Consider the following 22,481-nt stretch of genomic DNA (forward strand, 5'->3'; position numbering starts at 1 on the left):
GTAATTTTCCTACCCGGGAATTCTGTTGCCAGGCTTTAAATAAGAATTAAGGAACAAAACTGCATTATCCCTGTTTGTTTAGTTTGTTTATTACTATTCATAGTCTTGGAGCAAGCCTGACATCCAAGATGATAAAGTATTTTTTAGTCTTGGCTTCGAGGCTCTAGAATAATTACTCCTAAAACAAACTATGACACCGAAATGACAGAAATCATTTATGTATAAGCAGAGTGAAGGATGCTTTGACAGATCACATGACCATTGTTGTTGGCTCATTAACCATCATAGAGTGATAGTACTGCTATTTATAGACCTCGAGTCTCTGTCTCATGCACAGGCCTCAGGGTGACCTCCTTCCTGTAGGAGAAATGGGTGAGTTTGATCCTGTGGTTCATCGTTTCTCTGTACTGCAGCAGTCGGTAAAGAGACAAGGTGAACTTAGCAAGCACCAGTGTGCAGGTGAGCTCCACCACTAGCAGTGAAATGTAAATCATCATCTGAGGTTTGCACTGCTGAGTTTTTCTACTGGTCAGGTGCTGCATGTAGGAGGGTGCTGCTTCTGAATCACCTGGATGGGAGGGGCAGCTGAAGGTCATTAATGCAACAGTTGTAGGAGGTGCTGCAGTTTGAGTGGTTGTTGGTTGGGTTGTCTTGAGTGTGGTAGTTGTGGGCATAGTTGTAGGTGTAGTTGTGATCATTGTGGTTGTGGGTGTACTTGTTGTGGTGGAAGGTTTAGTAGTTGCAAGTGCAGTTGTGGGAATGGTGGTAGGCAAGGTAGTTGTGATAATGATGGATGTTGTGGTCATAGTGGTTGTGGGTCTGGTTGTTGTTGTGGGTGGAATTGTTGTTGTTGTCATAGTGGTGGTGGGTGTGCTTGTTGTTGTGGTGGTTGGTGGAAGTGTTGTTATGGTTGTTGTGGGTGTGGGTGTGGTTATGGTGGTGGGTGGAATTGTTGTTGTTGTTATAGTGGTGGTGGGTGTGCTTGTTGTTGTGGTGGTTGGTGCAAGTGTTGTTGTGGTTATGGTGGTGGGTGGAATTGTTGTTGTTGTCATAGTGGTGGTGGGTGTGCTTGTTGTTGTGGTGGTTGGTGGAAGTGTTGTTAGGGTTGTTGTGGTTGTGGGTGTGGTTATGGTGGTGGGTGGAATTGTTGTTGTTGTCATAGTGGTGGTGGGTGTGCTTGTTGTTGTGGTGGTTGGTGGAAGTGTTGTTAGGGTTGTTGTGGTTGTGGGTGTGGTTATGGTGGTGGGTGGAATTGTTGTTGTTGTCATAGTGGTGGTGGGTGTGCTTGTTGTTGTGGTGGTGGTTGGTGGAAGTGTTGTTAGGGTTGTTGTGGTTGTGGGTGTGGTTATGGTGGTGGGTGGAATTGCTGTTGTAGTAATGGGAGTTGTAATCGTGGTTGTAGTCATAGAAGTTGTGAGTGGAATTGTTGTTGGAATTGTGGTGGTTATTTGTAAAGTTGTTGGCACTGTAGTAAGCAAAGTGGTTGTTAGTGTTGTAGTCAGAATGGTGGTGATTAGTTGTGTGGTGGTGGATGTGGTGGTTGGTGTTGTGGTAGCTGATGTGCTTAATATGGTGGTAGTTGTGGGTATTGTGGTGGGGAGTGTTGAAGCTGTGGTTGTGGGGGGATAAGTGGGGCAAATAAGCTGATCCTCTGTTAAAGATATGACTTCCTGACCTTTCAGGTGTTCTGGATACTCACAGACTACAGCAGATGTGAGCTTGTGTGAGTTGGCCTTCAACCAGACGTGGAGTGTTATTAAATTACAGTCACAGTTCCAGGGGTTGTTTCTGAGGTCAAGTTTTTTTAGTTTAGCCAAAGGCTCAAAGATATCCTCAGGAAGGGTCTGGAATTTGTTGGAAGCAAGCTTGAGTGTGCTCAGTGAATGTAGGTTTTCAAACACATTTGCATCCAGCGAGTGGATCAAGTTGTTCTGCAGATTCAGCTCAGTGAGCTTCTCCGGGCCTTCAAAATAATCAGCAGATATGGTGACAAAGTCATTTTTAGAGAGATCTAGCTTCTTGACCTTCTTCAAGGGCATGAATATTCCTTTAGGAAGAGTGCTGAGATGGTTTTTTTGGAGGCTTAAGTCAGTCATTTTAGGCATTTCTCCAAAAAGCTCTGCTGGCAAACTTGTCAGCTTGTTGTTATGTAAGCTTAGTGCTTTAAGCTTGGGGAAGCCAACAAAATATTTTTCAGGTAAAGTTAGCAGAAGATTACTGTCCAAAAAAAGCTTCATTAGTTTCTCTTTATGTGGAAACAGATTGGGTGACAATTCAGTTATTTTGTTTCCAAATAAACTAATTTCCTCTAAGTTTGGTAAGTTCCTGAAAAGATCCTCAGGAATGGTAGTCAGCTGATTTTCATAAAGACGTAGAATCTTCAGCTTCTTCAGATTTGAGAACCAGTCAGTTGACACACTGGTAAGATTGTTTTTACCTAAATGGAGTTTTTCAAGGTTGTCAAGACCATCAAATGTCTTGTCTTCAATTAATTCAATCTCATTTGCATGTAACTCAAGATTTCTCATATTTGTAAGACCCTTAAACAAGTCATTTTCAAGTTTTTTGAGCTTGTTAGACTTAAGAATAATTGTCTCCAGACTGTTAACGTTATTAAAGACACCTACTGGGACTGACTTTATTAGGGTGTTGGAGATCTCGAGATGCACCAGGTTCACCAACCCTTCAAAAGCTCCAAGCTCAATACTCATTGTATTAGTGGTAATAAACTCCACCTTCACAAGTTGGGGGTTTTCAGAGAATGCTCCTTTGGGGATTGTTTTGATCTGACTATGAACAAAAAACACCTCTGTTACACCAGATCTCAATGTATGTGGAATTTCTGTCACAGCTTTACTAAAAACTTCCTGGTTCTCTTTTGTTTCTTCGTCCATTTGAGCCAATGAAAAGTCAAACAGCAAGGGCAGGAAAAGAGCGACAAACTTTCTTCTTAACATCCTTATTCACTGCAAAAAGAAATATAATATAACAAATAGATATATTTATATGTTGTTAATGTCATTTCTTGTTAATGTCAAGTTTTTAAAAAGCTGCATTGTCAAACAAATGAAGAAAATCAAGGAAATTTGATTTCCTTACCTGATTATGTCTTCACTCAGGGTGAAATCATGAGAAACACATTCCACATCTGGCATCCCTGTACACACAGTGGCCACTTTATCATGTGTAAGGTAGAATATTGTTAATTTTTATTTCAACATAATTTCAGCCTTGCTAAGTAGTCTTATAAAACTAGATTTATTATTAATTAAATGCTGTGTGCTTTATAAAATTAAATCACCTTGAAGTGAACACACTGGCCTTGTGGTTTCCTCTCAAATATCTCATTAAAATTCAGGGTTCAGTCAGGAATAACTATGTACCCAGAGAGACTTTTTTTTCCATTTGCAGTTCACAAGAAGAGGAAAGGTAACACTTATTGTGTAGACAAGCAGCAGTAAGTTAAAATGCAGTTTTTGTGTGTTTTGCTGCTGCTATAAACAAAGTTGCAACTACATAAAGCTGTGACATATCTGAAAGACAGGTTTTCTGGCCTTGAACCACCACAGAACAAAATAATACTTATATATAATTCTTTTCAAACTGTAGATAATTTTTATTTGTTGTGTTTGATCAATTTATCTATATTCTTTATAAAATTCATATTATATATATTTCTTATATTTTGTTTCTTATATATTTTATTTTTTCAGTCAATATATCAATATATTAATACCTTGTTAATGATATTTTAAGGTTTTTAATGGCTGCACCATCAAAAATAAAGAAAATGAAGAAAATCCAATTTCCTTACCTGATAAAGTTTTCTCTCAGGGTGTAGACGTAAGGTAATACAAACAAGTGCAGTGTCATTAGTTATCTTCTGACATCAGCCAGTAGGCCATGAATGTTTTGCTTGTCATGTGAGGCGTGGCATGAAACACTTCTGTAGTTTGAGATAACAGCAGGGATGACAGTTACTTCTGCATGACTCGTTGATGAAAAACATTGCTGTAACATTTTTTACATATTTCACATATTCTTATATATATATTCATTTAGCAGCATACACTTTATTTATCAAATGTTCTGATATTATATCATGTCTGTATAAACACTCGATAGAACTTACCAATTTACAAGGTAGAACTTTAAATATATTCCAATCTAATTTTACAGCTATAATCAAGTTAAATGTTGAAACCTGACAATGATTGATGTGAGCTACATAATATTAAAGGGTGTTTTATTATGCTATATGCATTATTTGATACTAACTGCAGTAATAAATTAGGAGGATACGTGCTGCACTAGATTTTTAAAGCTAAATTTGATCCATGCTTTCAAAGCGAAATGGATTATCCTAGGAATGCTGTACTGTAAACAACATGCCTGGCATTCACAATGTCAAAATGATTTTTATACTTATTACTTAGTGCCTTATTTGTTTTGTCTTGCAAACAAAGCTGAAAAAGGGTTCGCTCCTTTACCCTCAGCTGGGCAATGACTCGGGGAGAAGTGATGAGGCGTAGTGGAGGAGGAGTTGGCCATTTAAATGGAGAGGAAAGTGTTTGCCGGTGGAAAGAGGCTTTACCAAAATAAAAGAAACATGGATCTTTCAGGGTGAAATTTATCATAAAAATAACAAAAAGTTGATAATAAAGCCATAATTTTGTACGCATTTCTTTCAGGTTGTAGTCTGCAAAGTGCACCAGCACCCATTGGAGGTCTCTTAACAAATAAGGGCAGTTAGTTGAATTGTAACACAATTTTGCTGCCTAGAGCAGCTGAAAAGAATCATAATGTCTGCAGAAGTTGTTTAAGGAATTATATTAATGCAAAGTTGTCTACTGCAGTGGTTCTCAAACTTTTTGAGCCACAACCCCCAAGATAAACAATGTTAGTGTTTGTGATCCCCACCACCATGCAACAGCTCAGTGATTAAATGTGTGATGTTTCAAATGGGTCATCTTGCAGCCATCCTCTAAATATGATGCTGGAACATTGTCAGAATCTTCATAAATAAGAAGGATAAAGTGGTTTTTGTTTGTTCAGTGCTGTGACAAGGCACCTACATGCCCAAAAGTAGCTTCTCTAATGGAGATAACTATACTAACTTTAGATGTACTAACTTTGTTGTTTACGCATTAATGTGTTTAAAAATTAAGGTGTTAATTTTCCGACCCCCAGTTTGAGAACCACTGATTTACTGAACAAATGAAGGCCAAACATTTAAGTTATTTATCAAGTTGGGACATTTTCTAAGTTTATCTGCAGACCCACTCCGATTTGTGTGTTCAACCCATGTGGTTAAAAGGGGGCGTGGTTAAAAGCCGTCGGATCTGAGTTTGTCATCCAGCAGATGCCCCGGCTGATTGCTCGATTTAGATGGAGTAAAAACTCCGCCCACCCGGCTCGGTCACCTGGGCAGTAAATGGTGCGGACCCAAAGCCTGGTCACAAAATTTTTTACATCATTCTTTTCACTAGATGGCAGTCTGATAGAACAGACACTAGAGGTACACTTTTGTGTTGGAATTTTGAAGAAAAAACTTAATGCTCTTCAAAATAGTGTCAATTTTTTTTTTAAAATATATATATACATAGCCTATACATACAGAGATTTAAAAAAGTTACAATGCAATGTGTAATGTAATTTATTGTTCTATGTAAACTATTTGTAAATAAATACACATCTATAACAATTTAGTCCGTGAGTCCACTTGTGTCTAAAACAAGTAAAATCCATCTATCAATCTATTTTCTATACCCACTTATTTCAATGCAAGGTGGCTGGAGTCTATCCCAGCAGTTACTAGAGACAGACTACACCCTGGACAGGTCGCCAGTCCATCGCAGCTGCCAACACAGAGAGACAAACAATCACTCAGATTCTCTACAAGGGATGGATGGATGGATGGATGGATGGATGGATGGATGAATGGAAGGTTAAAATATCTGTATTTATACTGAAATATGTATAAGAGCAGTTCATTCATGATTATTAACATAATAGTATAATAAGAAACACAATGTACTGTTGTGAAGAAAAGCTTTGTATTTATTCATTATTCAGAGGCATTTTGTATAGCATTGTGTCACAGCAGAAATAGCAGAGGCTTGCATACTTGATTATACAGTTTATGTTCCATATAACATTTTTCCAAACCAAAAGAATAAACTGTCTTCTAAATGTATTGTTGTTAGCACAAAAGTCATTAGCAACCAGGCAGAATAAAAAAAGGAAGAGTAAAAAAAAAATTCTTAAATTCCCTAAAAGAGGCACACTGCTTCACGTCATTTTAGTTTACATTTACAAAATTTCCAGGTTAGACACAAGATAATATGGCATTGATTTGTATTTACTATTAGTAGGTCATAATCAACAGAGATGAGGGACCATACACATTATCCCACACCCAGGATGCTGTTGTATGCAGGAATCCAGACAGCAGGGTGCATAGTCGTCCTGTCTGGCAAGCCTGGCAAGACACGTCACAGCAACATCACAGGACCCTTCTGAGGAAGGCTACAGGTATACCCGGAACATGTCAAGGTAACGAAAAACAAAAAATGTTTTTTCTTATCTGTCTGACAAAATTTAAAAAGAAAAAAAAAGAAGAAATTGAGATTGAGATTTTAATTACTAATATATGAGTTTTTTTTCCTCTGTTTGTTGCAAAATTGACTAAAATTACTGACTGGTTCTGTAAATTTGATTGAAACTGAAAGTTAATGTATTAAATATCAAGTCTCTTTACTTTTGAATGGAGCTCCAGCGGTTCTTTGTATTCCCTTTGAGGTTTCAACTCAATGTTCTTTATTTTTCGAGTAAGGCATAGTCATCATGAAGCAGTTTTCCTTGGCTTGAAAAGTTCCTGGCTTGCTCATGTTTTAGAGTCTCATCTACAACACAGAGTTCTTATTCCTGCGACCTATATCTCCTTTGCCTCTCCTGTTCCTTCTCCAGCACACACAGCTGATGATGACAATGCTGATGATGGCAGTGCACACTACTGCGATGACAATTAAGATGATTGAAGAATCTTTAGAAACTGTTCCACCATCCCCTTGTTCACCACTTGTCACCTCCTCATTTTCAGAAGTGGGTGTGGTCTTGACAGCAGGGGACGGAGTGCTTCGTTTGGGCGGAGGTGTGTGGGGTCTCCTTCTTTTCTCTGTCGAAGTCACAACAGGTTCTTCTGTATAGCTGTGAGGACTCAGGGTCTCATCTGTCAGAGTAGCAATTACCTCACCAGTTAGCTTGAAAGGAATTTCACACAGCACTAGGGTTTGGTTTACCTTAGTTGGATGCTGTCTCAGCCATTGCCTGAGAGGTAGAATATCTTTGTCACACGTCCAGGGGTTCACCTGCAGAAGGACCTCTTGTGCAACAGTGAGGGCATCCAGACTCTGTTGTGGCAGGTTAGAGAAGGAATTGTTCCGCAGGTCTATCTGTCCCAGGTTTTTTACACCTTGGAGAAAACCCAAGGGGAGGGAGCTGATAAAGTTGTGCTCCAAGGAAATGTTGACAAGATTTGGGAGTCCCTGGAAAGTTCCTTTTTGTAGGCTTGTGAGCAGATTGGTGTGCAGTGATACTTCCCCCAGCTTCTCCAACCCTCTAAATGCACCAGTGGATACATAGTGGATCCGGTTTCGACTGAGTACCAGGAGACGTAACTGAGTGAGGTTCCTGAATGTGTCCTCCTCCACACGACTCAGCTTGTTGTCATACAACCACAACTCCTGCAGAGCCATGGGCCCAAACACCCCTGGACCCAGACTCTCCAGCTGGTTTTCATACAGGGATATCTGGGAAAGCAGGGGCAGGTTTAAAAAGATGCCTTGTGGAAGAGATGTCAGCCTGTTGTTGGAGAGGAACAGCTTCTGCAGTTTCAGAGTCTTAGAGAACAAGTCGTGCTGAAGGTGAGTGATTTGATTGTCATGTAGAGATAGTTCCTCTAGGTTCTCAAGATCATCCAAACTACCAACAGGGAGTTCCTTTAGCATGTTTTTATTAAGGCGTAATATTTTCAGCTCAGAGAGACCCTTAAATGTCTCTCTAAAGATGTGACTGATATTGTTTCCTGACAGTGAAAGGTACTGCAGCTTTGTGAGAGGGTGAAAAGTTTCTACAGGTAAAGAAGTGACAAGATTCTTACTGAGGTCAAGTTGCTTGAGGCCAGTCAACAGGGAAAACCACTGAGGCCGGACTAGCAAGAGCCTGTTCAACTTCAGATTCAGAGAGTCCAGTTTCTGAAGATGTTGGAACAAGTCCTCAGGGAGATCTTGTAAGTCAGTGCTAGTAAGCCCTAAGGCACCAAGGTTTACAGTAGAATCAAAGGTTCCAGGATGCACCTCCTTCAAATGTGTCTCTTTGATCAGAAAGCTGCTCAGAGCATTAGAGAAATCAGTGAGATCCTCAGGTTTTAAAGAGGAAAAACTGCATTTAGAAAAGTAGAGTTCGGCTGTATTTGAGGGCAGATTCGTGGGGAAGTCAGGGAGACCATTGCAGAAGACTTTGGTTCCTACACATCTGCATTCAGGTGGACAGGCCCAGACAACTATGTTGAAGAAGCAGAAAAGTAGGAGCACTTGATGAGTCAGTGGTTGATCCATTATGGTTCTGAAACAGAAGAAACAGAGATGCTGGAGTTGAGGTTGGTTCTCTTGCAGTCTTGCATTTGATATTTAGCTGAATTTTTTTTGTTTTTGTTTTTGTTTTGTTTTTTTGTTTTTTTAAATATTTGTCAGGAAGTCCTGAATAATGATTTCTGGCTTTGTAGGTGTTACCCACCAATATTACCTGTAAGATGAGTTTTACAAGTCATTTAAACCCACAGTTAGAGTAGCCTCGTTTCTCTTTATTAAGGGCCTCACTTATAGAAATACTATTACTTATTATTTTAACTTAATTTGTTATCTAAGCATGTACTATGTGTATGCTTTTTGTAAGTCACCTTAAACTGAACACACTGGCCTTATGGTTGCTCTTCAAACATGCACCACAACTGAATGTTTAGTCAGGAATAACTGTGGAACAATAGATTTTTTTTTTTTCTATGACCATGCTTCGTATGTTTGATTCTGTTTAAAACATTTTTTGGCTTAATAAATTTCTAAGAAAGCTTGTCAAAGCTTGTGTTACAAACTGCAGTGTTTTCAAAATGTTTCCAATAGGTGTCTATTTAATGAGCTTTAATGACCATGCAAAGGTTCTAATGATTTTACTATTTTGTTTGCTTGTTATTATAATTATTCTAGGTAAAAAATCAGGTTGTCAAATTCAAAAATCCATAAGAAAATTCATGAAAAGTACTGATAAAAAAGTTTCTATTTTCCAGGGTTAAAAACAATAAGAACAAACATCTAGAAAGTGGTCCTGTGATCCCGGTCCGTCAAGCTCATGTCGAGGTGTCCCTGAGCAAGACACCGAACCCCTACTTCCTCCTGATGGGTCATGGTTAGCACCTTGCATGGCAGTTTCCGCCATGTAAAATAGAATAGAAATACTTTATTAATCCCTTTGGAGAGTCCTCAGGGAAATTTGGGAGAGTGTGTGTGAATGTCACGTATATGTAAAGCGCTTTTGATAAAAGCTTTATATAAGTACAGACCATTTACCATTTAAAATGTCCACCCAATATTATATGATTTAAGTCTTACAATGTCAATTGTGTCTATCGAAGGTTTTTCTGCTGTGTTTGGTGCCGGATGACAAAAGAATGAAGAGTTGGAATGTAGACAATAAATTCATCTTAAATATTAAAAAAAAAAAAAAAAAAAAAAAAAAAGCATGATGTTTTTACATGCCTCAATTCTGAAATGAAAAAAGAAAAACCATTTTTCAAGGCTGGATAGATCTGCTACAAATTTAAGGAGGTAGCTTTATTGATCTGTTATTTGTATGAAACAAAGCAGATATGGACAAAAAAGAAAATAAAAACAGCACTTTTATTTTGAGATGTGCAATTTCACTGACTACATATAGTATTGGACTCCAAACATATTCATCCCATTAATCATTTTAACACAAAAAAGTATCTAAAAAAACAAAGTTTCCTGAAAGCCCATGCCAATGCAACTTATCCAAAGTTTTACGGATGACACAACTTGTCTGGATGCCTTCAGGATGACAAATTACAAACTCAAAGCTATTTCTGGTGTGTCAGCACTAATGGCTTCACCCGCTGAATAAACTGGACAGCTCTGGAAAGATTTTTCAGGGAAATAGAGATAATTGCTCCATGGAAACAATAATAAGTTTCTTGTTCCCTCCTGCAGATTTTCTCATTTCAGTGCCACAAAGGGACTTTCAAAACTTTAAATCGCCACAATAATAAGGTAGTTATACTGCAGGCAGCTCTAATTAGTAACAGTGTCTACATGTTGCAGTCTCAGTTGTTATTTATGCCAGAAGGAGCTGTTTGTATAAACTGGATCTGGGTAGGAGTGTTGTCCGCCAACATTGGTGAAAGGATTGACTGTTAAATCACAATGTGTAGCAGGCCTTGGCACTAAAACTTCATTGCGCAGGATTTAGTTTTGGAGCACAAGCATGTTTTAAAAACTTGCTGTAAAACATTTTGAGCAAATTCGTAAACAACAAAAAAATGAATATTTTTTTGTGTGTTTGGTTTTCTTTTTTTTGGGGGGGGGGGGGTTGCAAAAAGATTGTATTTTGTCTACATCCCAGCATTAGACAATGTGAGGTCCAAGCTGTTCTTCCTGTTTACAATCAAGCTGGAGGCTCAGAGGATGAACTTGGGCCAATGTAATGACCCACTTCTAAATTCATCCTGAAACTTAAGACTAGCAGACGTGAGCTGTTTCTCAGTGGCTGAGACATATTAGGGTGCAGAAGGAGTTTTGAAAAAGAAGTAAGGTTTAACTGAGGCTGAAATAAGCAGCTTCTTTCTTTTTCTTTCTTTCTTTCTTTCTTTCTTTCTTTCTTTCTTTCTTTCTTTCTTTCTTTCTTTCTTTCTTTCTTTCTTTCTTTCTTTCTTTCTTTCTATCACATCAACGAGGGGTAGGTTTTAAAATACATCCTGGTGCCTCACATCTTTTCACATTTTCAGTGCATTTTATATTCATATCTGCTTATAATTAAGAAGTGAGGTACTGGGTTGCAATTTAAGAGAGGAAAGTAAAGGTTTTCACTATTTTACATGTTATTACTGTCATATTCATTATGTACAGCATCCTATTAGTTTGAATCTTCCTCATTAGAGATTTTGAGGTAGTGCGTTTAACATTAAATCAAACTAGAAAACAACCTTATCTGACATGTTATTCCTGTATTGAAGGAATTAAAAAATAAACCATGCATTAACAACATAAAATTAAGGTAGTGCTCAAGTGAAACAACAACAAAAAAAAAGAACATGCCATTTTCAGGAGCTTACCTCTAGTAGTGGTTTATGATCAGTGAGCAGGTTATGGTCAGATGGCCTGTAAGTATTTTATGCAGTACGTCCACCCTCCCCTCTGCAGCTCCTAATCTTCTCAAAGCTTCCAGTAACACATGATCCTGCTCTGCGTCACCTCTGGTTTCTTAACACGAATAGTTTTTTTTTGTTTGTTTTTGTTCCCCCCGCTCTGTGCTAATCAAATTGAGAGGTGCTGTCTCAGTGGTACTACTGAGAGAGTCCTCGTGCCCATCTGTGCCTTTCACAAACTCACATTTTTTGTTAAATGTGGTGGAGGGGGGAGATCAAGCCCCACCCTGCTGTGTTGCTCTGTGCCTGAACTGATTTTGTTGTGTGAGCATGGACGTATTAGAGGGTGAGGGTTCTGGTGTGTGTTTGTGTTTGTTTGAATGTATAAAGCAAAGACTGTAGTTATGTTTAGTATCCTGGAATGCTTGTAAATCAACTCTTGGCAACCTTGGACGCAGCCAAAAATACACATTCAGTTATGTACTCGTGTTACATAAAACATTTTCTGATCAGTATCATCAATGAATAGTTCACAATGAAGGAAAAACTTTTAAGGACTTTAGAATTTCTGATAAAATAATGCGAGAAAGCTTTCCTTTGGCACTTAAATGGATTTTGCTCTTAGATAAATTAGTTAAGAAGGAAGTTAAACAGTGAGTGTTTCTCTTCTTTCAGCATTTAAACTCTTTAACATCGGATACAACAGGAAAACAGATAACAAGGGTGGAGTTAACGGATGAGCAGATGCGGCTTTAGCGTGCAAACCTGCATTGGACTCATGGTGTTTCCACGAAATTATAGACGATGAGCTAAAAACAGAGGTTATAATATTGTCTTATTAATGAGTTACTCCAATAATGATTCACTGAAAAAAATGTTTTTGTTTGTAATGTTACTTACTTAGAGTAACATAGTTTGTTTTATATTAATGTATTATCTTATTTCCTTTAAATGAGTTGAGATGTCACTCCATGATGACATTTACTCACTTTTAACATTACAAACCTAAACAAGTGGTTTGAGATGGCTGAGGAATGTTTAATTGAACAATTTTTTAATGATAGGATATAGAATAGTCATTGAAAAATATGCTACCAGATGGTATTTCAAAGCTTTAAAAGGTTTATTTACCTCAGACATCAATACTATTGTTTAAATCACAAAATCATTATGTCACTGTTTATTTTATGGTATATTATACTGTATATGTTGTGTTATTTAGTGCTTGACAGCAAACGTATCTTCTGCAGCAGTTTGTCCACATGAGGCTGAGAAATTATAGAATTACTGGATGAGGAGTAAATTTTTGTTGTTGTTTAAAAATGTAGGTGAAAGTGCTGATAGTCATAACAGCTGTTTACATTCTTCAGGCTTCTATGTGAGCATTTAAGCTGAATCTTTTTTCTTCTTCTTCTTCTTCTTCTTCTTTTTAGGTACACTTTTATATGATTTTAAAGTAAACAATTCAGAATTTGTGTTTCCATAGTTGGTTTTCCTTCATATATGCTATATATAAGTTAATTAACTTCTTCTTTCCTGTTACAATTTGATTATTATGTACACGGACAAGGTTGTTACCACTAAAGCAAAACGAAAAAAATGATAGATAGATAGCTGGAGTGTTCCAGTAAATCCCTCTCAACACCAGGCTATACAGTAGATACTTCATCACCATTCTTATCTCACATGTATGAATCAACATGTTTTTTTCCCTACTTTTCAACTTGTTTTCCATTGCAGTCGTACAGTTTTTGCGTCCAAGCTGTGCAATTTCCTCTTCCCTTTCAAACGCTCACCCGCTATTGTGTGAGCGCAGCGTACTGGAAAGGCCTAATCACCCGTTGTCATAGTAATGAACTTGGGCAGCATTTGCCAATTCATCCTCTTTTGTTTGCTTCATGCTTTAAAGTCCGATCTCTTCTCATGGAATTTGTGGCATTCACTGTCACTTTGTGAAGCTTAAATATTATTTTTGCCCAGCAGATGAACTGTTTGGTTTTCCTTTTCTTCTTTTTTCTCTTTCAGATCGGGAGGCCATAATTACTAAATGTAGCTTTAATTGTAATGAGCTGACCTAATTTTCTCAGATGTTTTGAAAACATTCATGAGAACTAGGATGAACTTAAAGAGAATCTTTTTTTCATACTTTCCCCTGGTTATATTGTCATGGGAATCATTGCAGTGGACTTTTCTGTGGACATTGTTGTGGTTTTGTCCCATGATGGATGCTTGTGAAATTATGGGAAGAGTGTTTTGAAAAAGACTGTGTCATCTCAAAAGTTGTTTTCTACCATGACGTTGTGAAACCTGAATCATGGTCAAAAGTACTTCCTGTTATGACAACTTGTGTGATGGCTATTGCTCATCCGTCCCGATACCGGGCATGTAAAATATTTCTGAAATGAGTTTTTCTCCCTCAGATACAGAACTTCAGAAAAGGATGCAAACTGAAAACAGATGTGAAAGGAAAACAGTTATGGGAGTGTTAAGATAACACCATAATGACTCCTATTTTGGTGGTAGTTAGAGTTTATAGCTACAGGAAATCCACCCCCCCACCCAACGCCCCTCTCTGTCCCCACACACAAACATGTTCAAAAACATCAAGCTATGGTTACAGGTAAAATATATACTCTTACTTAAAGTACAGCTAATGAGACAGGAGGAATTATCATGGATCTTTGTCCCCCTCTGCTGTGTCTTCGAGCAGAAACAGGCCATGAAAAAACGAATAAATAAATGAATAAAAAATCTGACAGCTTTATTGAACCAAAGATGTACGGCGCAAGATGTTACCTCTTGTGTGCAAAGGTAAATTATAGGCACCCAACAGCCACTGTTTTTTTTATGTCAGTCATTCCCTGTCAAAGTGTTTTTAATCTAAAAAAGAATTTGTCATTGTTCAGTGAGGAGGCCTAACATGGAGTTCTCTTGTAGAGTGTGTGTGGGCGTGTTCTCAGTCTTGATGAAATAACTGAATAGATGTAATTAAAAGTTAAAAGTTGGACACTGAGGATTGTACAAATATGTCGTCTGGTTTTCTATGATCCTGTTTGAATTGTTTGAACATGTTTCAGTATAATGATGTTTTGTGAATAATCTTGTTAACTTATTTATTCAGAAGTCTGCTGTGATAGGCCTATTGGAATTGACAGGGTGCCTCAGGATATATATAGGAAGTGCTGCCAAGCTGACTGGTGGAACTGCACTGTTAGAATGTTTGGTGTGCAGAATGTTATAATAAACAGTGGTTGTCTACCACACCAAGCCTGCAAATTGACTTATTCTTCCTTTGCTCGCACATCGTCTTGCCACAAACAATGTATCTTAATATATCCCAACGCATGTGTTAGGAAGGAAGTTTTTAATTTGAAGGAATTAAATTATGCTCAACATATGAGTTCATGAACGATCGCTCAATGAACTCGTTCAGGCACAACACTGTCTATTATATCTGCATTTCTGGAGCTGTTGCTGTCCAGCAGCATCCTGAGGCTGAAAAACCGCACAACTTTTTCACCCGGGACACCGCATGACGTTCAAGCTGAGTTTCACTTTACCAGATGATTTGGTGCTGGATGACACTGGAAAATAGAGCTGGAATACATATTTTTCTCCATGAAAACTGTAATAAGTTTCCTGTTCACTACTATGGATTTTCTAATTTCAGTGCCACAAAAGAATCTTGTAGAATCACCACCATAATAAGGCAATTATAATGCAGGCAACTAGTTATAACTAACAATTAATTATCTAAGTGCTGAATTGCTAAATTGCTTAACTGTTAAATCACAATGCATACAAAACCACAGATTGTTCTTACCTGTGTTTTTGGAGCTTACACAAGTACCTTTACACAAAGAGACACATAATAAGATTGTTCTTTATGTAAATGGAATAATACTGTTTCGTAAAGACCTTCCATTCACACTACATGTTGTAATAAAACTCATTGAATCAATTTCTTGAAATCTCAAAATATTCAGTTTTTTGGAATAAATCATCTTCAAAATTTAAAATCTGTCTATCCCACTGTTCACAAGTTCCATCATGTATTTAGGTATGAATATTTTCAACAGGTTGTCAGAGATATTTAAATAAATTTTCTCCCCACTACTCAAAACAATAACTGAGTATCCCAATCTCAGCCAGGCATCAAAATGTTTACTGAAAGCACAAAATACCTTCAATTAAAATAAATGCTCATTAGAATTAATTTGGTTAGACCTAAAACAAAATGTTTGCAAAGGTGTCTTAATTTCAGGTCCACCACATCTCAGTCATACAATCAAAACATTGGCAGTAATAATCATGGTTTTAGTAATAGTGGTCATAAGAGTATAGTGCAGGTTGTAGTGATGATGATGATTATTATTATTAATAATAATAATAATATTGCTGTTTTCTGATTTTCTTTTTCCTTCTACTCTTCATTAATTTGTGAAATGTATATTATCTCTTTTCTAAGTACAGCACCACACATAAACAAACAGAAATCAGCACAGCATGTTGTTTTTAGGAACCCATCTCCAGTAGTAGCTGATGATCAGTGATCAAATACAGTCAGTTTGCTCAGCTGTCTTTTGTAAGCAAAATTATTCCACTCTTCCTTCTGCACTTCCACTAAAACTCTAAAAGTTCACTTTTCCTGCTCTGCATCATCTCTGCTGGATTTTTTAAATTCTGAAAAAGTTGAGGCAACTTAAGTTCACAAGTTGTGTGAATAAATAGATGAATAGTAGTCTCAAAACTACTGTAACACAAAGGTCAGTGACAGAAAAATTTAATATATAATTTAAAACGGTGTTTCTGTTAGTATCTAATCACTACACTAAAATAACTGTTGTGTTTTTATTCTCTTAGTTGTTTATATCTATATTATATCCACATGCATGGCAGCTGCTATAATTATGCCACCATTTTTACTACAGTGTCTCTGAATGCACAAACATCTTCGTGTGTGAAGTGACAAACCTCTGAGCTTTAAAACTGCAGTACCATCTTCGTTTGATAGGTGCTAGAGCACCATTTGGGATAAGTAACGTCTTAAACGATACATAGAAGAAGACAGACACGTGTATAATTTTGATTTAGTTACCTGTAATGCAGTCATTGCAGCACCCGAGGCCCCTAGATTCACTCAAACATGAAAACATGCTTGTCAGGAGGAATTATGGTCACTGATGACCTTTGCTTTGCTGTGTGAGCATGAGAGTGTTAAAGGGTGGGTGGTATTTTGTGTGTAAATGTGTTTCTTTGAATGAATATATGTTCTATAACAGGGATGGGCAATTTTAGTCCTTGAGGGCCACTATCCTGCAGGTTTTAAGTGATTTCCTGCTCCAACACATATGCTTCAAATCAAAAAGATTCAATAGTTTATTGTCAAGTTTTGCACAATGAACCATTGGAATTGTCTCTAATTGCCCATCCCTGTACTATTTATCTCTGAGTATGATATCCCCAGTATGCTTGCAAATCTGCTTTTGGCAGCCTTGGCCAAAAATATACTATAAGTTGTTTTCAAATTGGTTTTGTTCTGTGATAAATATGTTATAAAATGAGGTTGAGCAGTGAGAGTTCCTTTTCTTCAACATTTAAAGTCTTTAATTTTCAATAAAACAGCAAAACAGACAAGAAGGCTGGAGTTAACAGGTGGTTTTTACATGAAATTATAAAGATTTTGATTAATCTAACTCAATAGTTACATGATCACAATATAAGACTTAAAAAAAAATTCATCAGCTGGCACACTGTTCAAAACTATACTATCTATACTGAATGGACACCAGTACCACAGTCAAACAGCCATAGGACTGGTTGAAGACCAGACCATCCAGTATCATCAAGGAATACTTCACAATGAAGAGCTGTGGAGGAAAAACTTTAACATTCCTGATTAAATTTTGTGATAATGATTTTCTTCAACACTAAAATGGTTTTGTTTTTTGATTGCTTAGCTTTAAAAGAAGTTTAAAGGATAGTTTTTTTTCTTTTCTTTCTACATGCAAATTCTTTACAAGGAAAACTGACCACAAATACTTAAATGCTGAGCAATTTCCTCGTCTCATCTCAGCATACTGGAGAGGCCTAATCACCACTTGTCATAGCAATGAACTTGGGTTCATTCTCCCTCGCTTGGTTTATCACAGATTAAATTAAAAGTTGCTACAAACATTATTCACATGGATACCTGGCACAAACTGTCACAGAAACTATAGATATCACAGCTAAAAGCAAAAGGACCCATAGACAGACTGCTGGGTTTTTTTTGTTTGTTTGTTTGTTTTTTTGTTTTTTGTTTGTTTGTTTGATTAATTATAATAATGAACCATATTTAGTCCTTATTTATTAGATAAATAAGGACTAAAAAGTGCTAAAATCTAAGGAAAGTGGAGGACCCTATGGCTGGACTTGCCCTGGGTCCCAAAAGCTCTATATCTGCCTCTGCATCTAAACATAAACAAATATCCACTCTACAATGGCTTTCATATGGTTTCTGAAGCTTTTCACAAATACATGTTGAACAATTCTTAAATAAAACATAAAAATGTACATGTAATTCATACCTACGCCTAGGTAAGTCTCACACGTGCAATGAGAAAAAAAATTAAACATTTTAAATAATTTAAAATCTAGTTAGTTTGCCATTTATTTAACTGATTAATAGGTTTGTTTTGTGAATCAATAAATATAAAACATGTAAAACATCATAGCTTACAGTGATATGTTGAACCTGATTTTACTGCCCAAATCCTGAGATGTTTCTAAGTAATGAAAGCTATTAAAACTTAGATAACTTAATGCATTCTCTTTAATTTTCTTTAATTATTACAGTTCAATTATATCTACATATAAGCAAATACTAGCAAGTGCAGTCTCTGTATTTACTTATATGAATGTAATTCAGACCTATTTTAGATCTATTGTGATTCCAAGTTTGCTGAAGAAAATTTTGAAGATAAAACATGACCTTAATCAAGAAAATTTGGAGTCTCTGGAAAAGCACACTTGTTATTGTTAATATTTGCTATCTTCCTGTGTGCAACAGGCCCGATAACGCAGTGTGTTACTCCTCAGTTTGTGCACACTCAGTCTTCAACTTATCCATGCTCACACTGAGGCGGTACATGCCAAATATGGCAGCAAGAATGAGCAAGAAACCTGTGGCCAAAAGAAGGATGTAACCAAACATGAAGACCCCGATCAAAGCTGTATTGGAGGGTAAAAACCACACATACACCCAACCTTTGTGATGGCTGTGATGAACGTACTCTGGCCCATGTTCGAGCACCAGTATATCATGAAAAGGAAGTGAAGTAGGGTGTGTTTCATCAGGCTGAGTGGTGGATTCAGTGTGAAGCACGGCTGCGAGTGTTGTGGGATCGAAGGTGGTAGATGCTACAGGTGGAGAGGTTGAAGTGACATGCAATGTTTGTGTTGGCTCAGGGAGGTTGGTTTGTGTTGCAAAGGAAGTTTTGAATGTTTTTGCATTGCAGTAGTTGAAATCCTCATCACTCAGAGATCCAACTCTACGGAGCAGCTGGTAGACCGGACTGTGACATTCTACATTATCTCTGTCGAGGACTACCTGCTCATTATATCTTATCCATCTTGCAATATCTCTGATTCCACAAGTACAGTCCCAGGGGTTCTCACTCAGAGTAAGATCCTTCAAATGTGTATTTGACAGGAAAATATCTCCTGGAAGAGTCATGAGGTTATTGTTCCTTAAATCGATGGCCACAATCCCAGTAAGGTTCTCAAAGATGTCTTCAGGCAGGTTCTTCAGCTTGTTGTCATTGAGGAGAAGTATGCGCAGTGTGGTTAGTGAGGAGAAAATCTTTGGCTGAAGAAGTTCAATATTGTTGTTTCTTAGCGAGAGCTTCTGAAGGTTAGGAAGACAGCAGAAAAGGTCTAGTGGCAGCTCCTTCAGCTTGTCATTTAAGTGTAAGTTAAGAAGCAGCAGCCCTGACATATTTGCAAACACATTTCCAGGAACAGTGACGAGGTTGGTGGAAAACAGATAAAACTCTGTGATGTCAGGCATGTGACCCATCAGCTCGTCTGGTAGAGATAATAGGGGATTTTTGTAAATGGTGAGTTTGCTCAGCTTCGGCATGTTGTAGAAGGTTTTTTGAGGGAGAGCCTGGAGTTGATTGGAGGACAGGGTCAGGTTCTTCAGGTTCTCCAGTGACCAGAACACTTGAGTAGGAAGGCTTTTAATCTGGTTTTGATGGAGATTTAGCTCTTCAAGGTTTACAAGTGTGTCAAAGATCCCCTCCTCCAGCTCCTCCAGCTCATTGTTATAGATCCTGAGCAGGCGAAGTTTTGTCAGTGAGTGAAAGGTGGTTGGTGAAAGTTTTTTTATGTAGTTCCTGCCCAGGTTCAGAATAGTGAGGTTGGTCAGTCCATCAAAAATGTCTGAGGCAGGATTGGTGAGTTTGTTGCGGGTCAGGTCCAGAACCAACAACCCTTCAAGCCCCTCAAACATATCAGGAGCTAAAGTCTCCAACTTGTTCCCATCTAAGTAAATCTCCTCCAGAGCGGTAAGAGGGCTGAACACTCGAGCAGGAAGGGTGGATAGATCATTGAACGACAGCTTGACAGACTTGAGCTGAGGAGCGACGTGGAAGGCCAGAGGATGGATTGTATGCAGGTGGCTGTGAGTCAGACTGAAACGGAGAAGGAGTTCCCGGTCAGACAGACTCTGCTCATTTATTATATTCATGTTTGTATCATTTAGCAGCAGCGTGTACGTGTGGCGTGGCAGCTCTTTTGGTATATCTGTTATGATGTAACCGTCGCATTTGACAACACCATTAGAGTTGCACAGGCAGCTACTGTTGCAAGACATGTCGCAGGTAAGGAGCGGAAGCATGGAAAGGATAAATATCATCCACAATGTACCTGTGCAGGGGATAAAAAACAAAACAAAAAAAAACATATGATTTGAAAGTTTTTTCTTTTAATTTAGATACTAGAGAAAAGTACAACATTTATCACAATCTTTATACCAATGTAATCATGGGATAAAACCCAAAACAGATATTCTACTAACCTCTGAAGTAGGAAGCCATCTCTGTCTCCTTGCTGCTATGCTCTGTGCCGCTCCTCTGTGTCGTGTTATCTTAAATAGATGTGCACCCTCTGTCTGTCAAATTATCCTTCCCTCTCCTCCACCAACAGGTCACGTCCATCACATCTTTTGTGCTGCTCAGTTAAAGACCTTAACAGTCAGAGGCCTTGACAAATATTATGATGTTATGACTGGTATAATTACTTAATTCAGTTGCCTTTTAAACATCCTTATTGTTGGAAAATTAATTTTAATATCTGACCCATAGTGATTTTATTGTCTATATATTTTTCAGTTTTTGGGGTTTTATTTTCTTTTTAAATTCTGTCATCTGAGTATATATATATATCTATATATATATGTGTGTGTGTGTGTGTGTGTGTGTTACTTTCCTAATATTCTAACTTCATCTGTTTCAAAGGAGTTTTTTTCTCTCTCTCTCTCTTGTCTAGCTATGTGGCCAGAAAAAAATGACGCCTGTCATATTTGACCATTAAAAGATACTTTTGAGTGACACTAAGGTTGCTGGATCATTTCCTCACACTGACTTATCTTGACAGGAAGGATGTCAGCCTGCTCTGCTTCCAGTTCTTGAGCTAATGATGCTGACAGACATACATATAGTGTCACAGAGTGACTGCACATGACTTGCGGTCAGGCTTTAACACCATGTTTTAGAAAAAAAAAGTTTTCTAAATGTTACATGTGTGTCTGTGAGGTCTTCCTGGCTGATATCGTTCAGCTATGTGACAGAGATAACTCCACAGCATTTATTCTAAATTATGACAGCAAGTTATGTTACCTAATACACACAAGGTGCAATAATGTTTTTTACCTCAGAAAAATGCTGACTTTCATTCTCCTACTGAAATCAGACTGTTATGAGCAATCTATGTGTAATTACTGGCCTGGTTGTGGGGATTTTTGTCTGAGTGAGCAAGTGACAAATATTTGCCGAAACCACAACTCAGTCAACATGAAATCACTTCATTTGATGATGCTGTTTTAGCAAACCTACTCTGTTCAGCACACACTGTGTGACTAACACCTATTCATTTCAGCACTGCCTTTGTTTAGACTAAGCTTTTGACTCAGCTGCATTAGCCTGCTCGAAAAGATTCAGTCAGATGAATTAAATTGTACAGTAAATGACTTGTCCTAGCAGCTGTGAGCCACATGCTTGTAGATTCCCATTACATCAGTCTTATATATTTTGCATCTATTTCATACTAACAGATTAACGGTAAAGACATACTAAAGGAGTCTTCGATAAAATTTTTACAAATACTTTAAAACTCACATATGTGATTTTCTCCATACATATTTCAAAGCAAAGCAAAACAAAAAAAAATCATATCCATATTTTATTTACATAGTAAAACAGCAGCAGTACATTTTTTAAAAGCAGATTAAATGATTTTTGGCAGTGGTCGTACAAAATGTTATACCCAGTTAGGCCACAAGAGGGCGACAAAAACACAGACAGCAGGCAAATGAAAAATGCTGAAAAATATAAACAGGTCTTTACAGTCAAGTACATTTTTGTCATGTCTGACCCTCAAGTATTTCCAGTGAGCTACTGAATATTTACAGACCAACTGTACAGTAACAATGCTTAGAGCTTTCATGACAGCACTTCAATGCACAGAAATGAAATATTTATCAATGACTGTGGTACAACTCTATATTGCTAGAATAAATACAATTTGATTTAAATGACTGGTGTTGCAAGTTTTAAGGCTATATTGGGCTTTGCAGCAAGTTTTCACAGTAATCCTGCTCATGCATCCATGTCAGACACAGTACTTCCAGAAGCAAGCTGGTAACAGGAGGAGATATAGATTAGACATGTAGAGATACATGGCTAAAAATATTAAGTGATATATGTGTGTATTTAACTTACGTTCGCCTCGCTTTTTGGTTATGGATTTGTCTTCTGCCAAATTAGCTGTAATCTTACTCTCC

At 37.6% G+C, this 22,481-nt stretch overlaps 3 protein-coding genes across 3 annotated transcripts; all 3 read right to left on the reverse strand.

Annotated features, from left to right (window-relative positions):
- Nucleotides 1-305: 305 nt before the first annotated feature.
- LOC121653064 (leucine-rich repeat-containing protein 15) lies at nt 306-3,914 on the reverse strand. Its single transcript, XM_042006271.1, has 3 exons — nt 3,815-3,914; nt 3,100-3,157; nt 306-2,966 (listed from the first exon to the last, which is right to left on the reverse strand). Exon 3 carries the CDS (start codon nt 2,955-2,957, stop codon nt 306-308), a length of 2,652 nt encoding a protein of 883 aa, XP_041862205.1. The 5' UTR covers nt 2,958-2,966; nt 3,100-3,157; nt 3,815-3,914.
- Nucleotides 3,915-6,042: 2,128 nt separating this feature from the next.
- Nucleotides 6,043-11,686, reverse strand: lrrc15 (leucine rich repeat containing 15). Its single transcript, XM_042005489.1, has 2 exons — nt 11,405-11,686; nt 6,043-8,625 (listed from the first exon to the last, which is right to left on the reverse strand). Exon 2 carries the CDS (start codon nt 8,616-8,618, stop codon nt 6,906-6,908), a length of 1,713 nt encoding a protein of 570 aa, XP_041861423.1. The 5' UTR covers nt 8,619-8,625; nt 11,405-11,686; the 3' UTR covers nt 6,043-6,905.
- Nucleotides 11,687-17,042: 5,356 nt separating this feature from the next.
- LOC121652614 (platelet glycoprotein V) lies at nt 17,043-20,535 on the reverse strand. The gene is made up of 2 exons (XM_042005488.1): nt 20,499-20,535; nt 17,043-20,347 (listed from the first exon to the last, which is right to left on the reverse strand). Exons 1-2 carry the CDS (start codon nt 20,515-20,517, stop codon nt 18,507-18,509), a joined length of 1,860 nt encoding a protein of 619 aa, XP_041861422.1. The 5' UTR covers nt 20,518-20,535; the 3' UTR covers nt 17,043-18,506.
- Between the last annotated feature and the right edge of the window lie 1,946 nt (nt 20,536-22,481).

The sequence above is a fragment of the Melanotaenia boesemani genome, chromosome 14 (assembly GCF_017639745.1).
Source record: "Melanotaenia boesemani isolate fMelBoe1 chromosome 14, fMelBoe1.pri, whole genome shotgun sequence".
In the NCBI taxonomy this organism is placed as follows: domain Eukaryota; kingdom Metazoa; phylum Chordata; class Actinopteri; order Atheriniformes; family Melanotaeniidae; genus Melanotaenia; species Melanotaenia boesemani.

Excerpts from the sequence above, each read along its gene's own strand:
- LOC121653064 (XM_042006271.1), bottom strand. The coding sequence starts at position 2,957 with ATGTTAAGAAGAAAGTTTGTCGCTCTTTTCCTGCCCTTGCTGTTTGAC.
- lrrc15 (XM_042005489.1), bottom strand. The coding sequence starts at position 8,618 with ATGGATCAACCACTGACTCATCAAGTGCTCCTACTTTTCTGCTTCTTC.